This window comes from Medicago sativa, chromosome 7 (assembly GCF_051527215.1).
Source record: "Medicago sativa cultivar Bolivia chromosome 7, Bolivia_mono, whole genome shotgun sequence".
Classification (NCBI taxonomy): Eukaryota; Viridiplantae; Streptophyta; class Magnoliopsida; order Fabales; family Fabaceae; genus Medicago; species Medicago sativa.
Window position 1 is genome coordinate 59,506,797 of NC_140755.1, and position 6,805 is coordinate 59,513,601.

Here is a 6,805-nt window from a genome sequence, read left to right on the forward strand (position 1 = left end):
TGTGTACATATTCGTCAAAACAATATAAACTCCGTGATCATCAGGTCTAGAGTAAGAATGCATTTCACCACTCTTTCGTCAACCTCGGCATTTCCATCATTCTTGCTAGCTTCTGCAAAGCTCCCAAAATAACCACATCATGCTTCCGCGGCATCTCTTTTATACGTTCCTCAGCCTCTAGAAACTTACCACCTCTCCCAAGAAGATCAACCATGCATTCATAACGCTCAATATTCGGTCTAATCACATACGCAACCTTCATTGAATAAAAAACCTCACGAGCAACATCAATCAAACCTGCATAACAACAAACAGATACAACACCGACGAATGTGACATTATTAAGAACAACGATCCCCTCCTTATTCGTACTCTGAAAGAGACTAAGAGCATCTTCAACATGCGCATGAGAAGCCAAAGCACATATCATAGCATTCCAAGTAACAACATTCCTTTCAGACATTTCATCATACAGCTTCCAAGCCATAAAAATCACCCCATTTTTCACTTACATATGAACCAATATCGTTCAAGAATCACTCTCATAAACCAATGAATCTTTTCCCCAAGTTTATGACTCAAACAATAAGCTGATTCATTCATAAGAGTAAGAAATTGATAAAACAAAACTGTTACTGTATTTTTTTTTTTTATTTCTTTTCAATAATGCAATTTTTTTTTTTTGGTGTCCGAGGTTCGAACCCCAGACCTTGCATATTTTTATGCATTGTCCATATTAACTGAGCTAAGCTTAGGAGGACTTCAATAAAGTAATTTAATACAAGGCATTATGTGCTTAGTTTTCCATTACCCACCATAAGGTTTTTTCATTCCTATGTTTAAGACAAAAAACTGGGCCACTCAAGTTTCAACTAATTATAAAGAATGTCAAAGAATATATTGTCAATTTTTATGTCATTATGTGAAAGTGAAGGTAATTGTGATCCAATGTGATTTGATAGATCCTAAGGATATTCTGAATCTAAAAAGTATATGCTAGATTCGTTCTATTCTGTTGGCACAATCCTTTGCTTTTTTCTTTGTTTGATGTCGTAGTGGTCAAGAATATATCACCTATCACTATTCCAAGTACAAAATGGAAGTTTGCTACCAAGAGAGGTTGGTCCATTGGTGATAGTGGTCAAGAAAAAATCAATAGGTACACTTCTAATAGATTGGTTTTGGAGGATTTTGGGAGGTGGGGCACGTGCTTCCAAATTGTGATGGTGGTTTGGTCGCATTTACGTTGTGAACCTTAATATTATAGTAAAATGACAACAAATTAGTCTATGCAGCAGCTACAATTAAGATCTTGATGTTGTCATAGAGACCTTTGAAACTGGTACATTGTGATTGCAATTGCAGATGCTGAACGCAATTTAGAACTATGGTTGGCCGTCCTCGTGAGCTAAGCTCAGGTGGTATGAACAATGCATGATATATGCAAGGTTTGGGGTTCGAACTATGGCCACCACCAAAAAAAAAAAAAACTATGGTTGGCCAAATAGACTAAGCTTGAGTGGTGCTTTATACTTATACTTGTCTATCACATAAAAAAGTAACTAATTAAAGCATATGGATATTCATAATTTGCTTACCGATGTACGTCATCATTTTTGGAAGTGTGTCTGAAATGGAAAAAAAAAAGAAAATGTTTATAAATCATCTTTTATTTTGTTTTGGGAGTGTTAATAGAGAATTTTCAATGTTGTCCAAACCCACACAAGTCTTGCCAAAAGTCACCTTTTTGTGTTTCTCAATTTAGAGAGTTTAAGAAGTTTTAAGACAATAAACTTGTATACAATATGTAATGAGCTAACCTCCTATCGATGGTTGAAAGGAAAGAAAGTATTTTGATAAACATCCAAAATTAGTATTTTAAATTCCTGTGTTAATTTCTACATTTTTGGCAATGTAGCATTAATCAAATTCAAAATAAAAATGAAAATTTTCTAGCTATCGTACTCTTTTGCAGGTATGTATTGTTGTCTCGTTGTCATGTAACCTGCAGTTTAAATCACTAGAGACATTCATTGTAGGTCATAGGACAACTGTTATATAACATTGTCACCAAAAGTTAAAAACTTGACAGATAAATTTCAGGCTTAGAATAAACATTGAAGGATAACTGTTAATTACTCTAGTGATTAACATTAATCCTTACGAAATTATTAACACAAGTTAACAACGGTAAAGAAAAGTAAATATAAAAGATGAGATCCATATACCCTCCCTACCCTTACACATTTAACTAAATCTAAAGTCTAAACTAGTGAGTGATATATTAGAAATGTCTGCTAATCTAAACAGAACCCTTTCCCTTATGCTGAACAAGATGATCTCAAGCGATCTAAATGGTTAGTGAAAGCTGCTAGCTCTGTTAAATTACAAGTCTAATAGCTCTGCTCGAAATCCAAATGGCTGGTCCTAGTGAAGTACAGGGACCCATTCGTACCGTCCTGGGAGAGGTACATCATTCACTACATCAAAATTGTACCTGCAAAATACAAACAACATAACACATTGGCATATTGCATATTAGTATTAATAATCAGGAAACAGATCCAAAACAAAGGAAAAAAGTAAATCACTAATTTAAGATTGGGTCAAAAGATTAAGATGAATACATACTTTTCCATAAATAATGCTTGTTGCTGCTTCTCTGCCAAAGCAAAGAACTCATCCATTTCATAAGCTGTTGGAATATTTCTTTGCATGTGTTCTTGAATTATGCGGTTCGTCCTTTGTCTTGTGGTTGAACCAGGGGTATGAATGACACTTGAATCCCTGATTAAACTACAAGGTGTGCTTTCCCTAGTGCTTCTGTTAACAACAAAAAAATTACTATTAAAATAGCTTAGCAAAGGAATCTAATAGAATGGGAAATGGCAGTCATAGAAAATGCAAATGTTGGCTTGATATCAAAAATTTCTGTACCAGAACTGCATGATAACTGTTGACATGAAAATTAGTGAGAAAATAAAAAGGATTGTTTTTGCTCACTCAAAAACTCTTCAAATTAGAAACTAGAGACAAACTCCTACTCTAGAAAAGTAACTGGCATTTATTGGAGACAAGCCCTGACTCAGTGGGCTCAAGCAACAAAAAAAATACAAGGAAATAGATGGCCATATCTTTCTCATTCACTGCAAAACCAAACAGAAATCTGAAACACATCTGCAAATAGGCCCCATGTATGTATATGACACACCTTTCCTAACACGACACATGAGAGTTATGGCTGCTGGTATTGCTATAGTCAAAATCATTTCATCTTGACTATTATGGAGCACAATATGTGACATATCTTAAGCTTAATCAACAAAGACCAGAAATATTCGCTCATGCAAAAGACACATTCAAGCTGTCGGTAAATTGGAACCGGTTAATGAAGATTGGACAAATCATATTTTATGTTCGGTAAAATCAATTTACAAAGTGCACTTGGAGTGTCCAATCTTTCATTCAGAGGTACCAACTTACTGGACAAGTGAATATGTATTTTCCCTACCTGCAGTAAATCCCAGATCAGTAGTAAACAGGGGCATTCAAGGTTAAATGCATACGATTCTGATCTCTCAAGATTTATTTTAAGGTCATCAGAATCTTAAAATACAAAATGGGATTCAAATTTTTCAAGTTAATATACGACTGATTGTGGAAATTTGCCATTTTGTAATTTCCAATCGTTTTTTCCCTTTAAAATAAAGGGTGGAAAATAACCCAAATAAACGAGTGGAAATTACAAAATGGCCTCAAAATACGACTCAATTAAGATAGCTAAATCACAATTAGTCAACAACTAAATCTGTAGAGACAGTAATGCACCCCCAATAACTACTTTAAGAGTAGGCATCTTCTCTATGTTTTTTCAACAAAGTCCCAGAAATTCCCTCAAAAAAAAACAAAGTCCCAGAAATTATTTTCCATTTTGTTGGTTATGTAATCAATTAACATGAAAAAAGATTGAAACTTTGTCAACACCCTGCTGCATTATTGGTACCACAATTCATTAATGTAAGGAGATAATAATAGCAAACAAATTTTACTAGTACCATTAATAAACTATGTACGAGAGACTAGACTGTAATTGAAGAAAAACCCAGACACAGATTCCAATGTAGTAGATAAAAATTACAAGATGCAGCAGTAAATAATAACTATACTGAGAGTGATACAAGTTGCAGAGAACCTATCACAAGTCACAGAAGTTACAAATTTGAGCAATCCTTTGTACTAACAGATCTTTATCTCAGTGCTACCAACAATCACATGAAAGTTAAAAACATTAAACGAAAATCTAGGGGACTAAGACCACACAATAAAAAAAATAATAGTTGTGACTTTTGTATGAAAGTTTAACTCAGTAGTCAGTACTAACAATCACATGACAGTTAAAAACAATAAAAATATTATTAATATTATTATTTTTTTAAAATATATAACTATTATTATAATTAAAAAAGCTGAAGAAGTAAAAAAGAGTTGGGACTTTTGTATGTCCATGTAAAAAATTGTTTTTTTAATTGCAATTGTCCATATAAAAAATTGGTTTTTAGTGGCAATGCATACAAAAATTGTAAAACCCTCTTATTTGAAAAATTCTTATTATTATCACATGAAATTGAAAATAAATAAGCATAAAATTCAGGGCTAAACATAAAATTGAAAAATACATAAAACCCTAATCTCTATTATGAATTTCAATTTCCTTCATACAAGAATAAAAACATGAAATTACCCTAATGAAAATTCTCAAAATCAAATCAACCCTTACATGCAACTAATTCAACGCATAAATAACATCATAAAAAATTTAATTTTTTAGAAATAGAATATAGAAAACAACACAAAGGGGAAAAAAGGAAGATACAAAAATTGAATAAATTGAAAAATAACAAACAAAAATTGAAGAAATTGAAGAGTGATTATACCTATCTCTACCATCAATCTCTGCAAAATTTTCACCAAAAGAACCTTCAACACCAAAATCATCACCATTCTGATTCTCCTCTTCAGCACAGAAATTTCCCAATTTCTCAACCGAAAAATCACGAAGCCTGGATTTTCCGGGAGAACCGCTCTCCTTGCGAGGTGGAAGCGGCGGAGGGACCTTACGGAGGCGGCGGCTGCGGAGCTGGAGGAAGGAAGAGGAATCAGGGTGATTCGGCGGAGATTTCTGGAGAGCGAGGGTTTTGGCACGTGTCCGGACACCAACGGCGGTTGAGTGAGAAGGTGATTCCATGATTACGGCGGCGACGTCACCGGCGATTTTGGATTTCTTCATGTATTTACCCATTGAAATAGAGAAGAGAGGGAGAAGCGGGAAGAGAGAGAAAGAGAGGGAAAAGTGGAGGGAAGATTGTGAAATGAAATGAATGAATTTTAGGGTTGAGGGGTTTTAGGGAGCAACGCAATTTATGTCCTCTACTATTTCTTCTCTCTCCTTTATTTAATTTTATTTAATTTCATATATACTTTTTCCTTCTTTGAAGAAGTTGATATATATTTTTCATTTGTAAATGAAGGTCTTTTTCAATAGAAAAATTCAAAAATAAATCACTTTTAATTGCTTTAAAATTTTGAAAACAAATTTAATCTACATGGTTGTGTGTCAATGAATATTTAAAGTCTATTTGTTAGGACAATGCATAATAATATATGCAAGGTTGGGGGTTCGAACCTTGACCACCACAAAAAAAAAAAGTCTATTTGTTATAGTTTTTTTCATTTATAATGTGTTCGTCCGTTTGTTAAAGATTTTTTTAAAAAAAAATAGAGTTTGAAGAAAAAAATTAAATGATTTTTTTTTTAGAAAAAACTTGATTTCAATTTTTTATTGAGTATTAAAATCAATTTTCTTATGATTGGTAACAAACAGATTCTTACTATACTTTTTTTTTTGACGAGGCTAAAATGGAATATATTACTCAATGAAAGTGTGTATTTCCTAACACAAGGAGTATTAAGGAAAAGACAACAAAGTCAAAACAATATTTACAAGATGAAAACTGTACAAGAAAAAACTAGGAAAGAAATAACTCTTAGCCTATGTCGAGCATGTGAACGGACTAAGCCACCAACCATGGTAATTGAAAGGAAGAGTAGCAAATTTCGCCGTCGACCACCTAAAGGCTAAAGACTTAATCTTGTCAACCACCTAAATTACCGAGCTTTCTTTTTCGTTAAAAAGCCTGTTATTTCTTTCTTTCCACATTTCCCAAACCGTAACCTTACTATACTTTGTAGGAAAAGCAAATATTTCGTTTCTTAGAAGAAATTTGTCGAGTTTTTAGGATTAAAGATTGGAAAATGTTAATTAGTGTCGTTAAGACACCCTTTAACAATCTTTAAATAATAAATTTTTATAAAAATTGATTCATTTAATACATTGAAAATTGAACTATTTAACTTTTCATATAATTAAGTAATTAGGAATTCTTAAAGAGTGTCATTAGGTCACTCGTTAGCAAGATCCTTAAAGATTTGGGTTGTTAATTTTCCGTATAATGCTTAATAGTACAGTAACAATTGTCATCAATTGCATGCGACTTGTATACCACCATCTCACTTTTTTAGAAATTTATTTTAATTAAAATTTAACTTCAATAAAAAGGTAAGCGCATGTCGTGCGTTTTCTTGCTTGGAACTTTAGGGTGAGTGAGTGGAAGGGAGGTCTTTGGGAAATATAAGAGAAAACCGAGGAATTTTCATATTTTTTGAAAGTGTATTTTTTTAGAGATAATAAATAAATGTTTACGATTAATAACAACATAGATTAAAGTGTACCAAAAAAAAACAACAT

The 6,805-nt window shown here is 32.8% G+C and overlaps 1 protein-coding gene across 1 annotated transcript; it reads right to left on the minus strand.

Annotated features, from left to right (window-relative positions):
• Positions 1-2,125: 2,125 nt before the first annotated feature.
• LOC146907245 (cyclin-dependent kinase inhibitor 3-like) lies at positions 2,126-5,390 on the minus strand. Its single transcript, XM_085726536.1, has 3 exons — positions 4,935-5,390; positions 2,632-2,823; positions 2,126-2,497 (listed from the first exon to the last, which is right to left on the minus strand). The coding sequence occupies exons 1-3, from the start codon at positions 5,297-5,299 to the stop codon at positions 2,428-2,430; spliced, it is 627 nt and encodes a 208-aa protein (XP_085582662.1). The 5' UTR covers positions 5,300-5,390; the 3' UTR covers positions 2,126-2,427.
• Between the last annotated feature and the right edge of the window lie 1,415 nt (positions 5,391-6,805).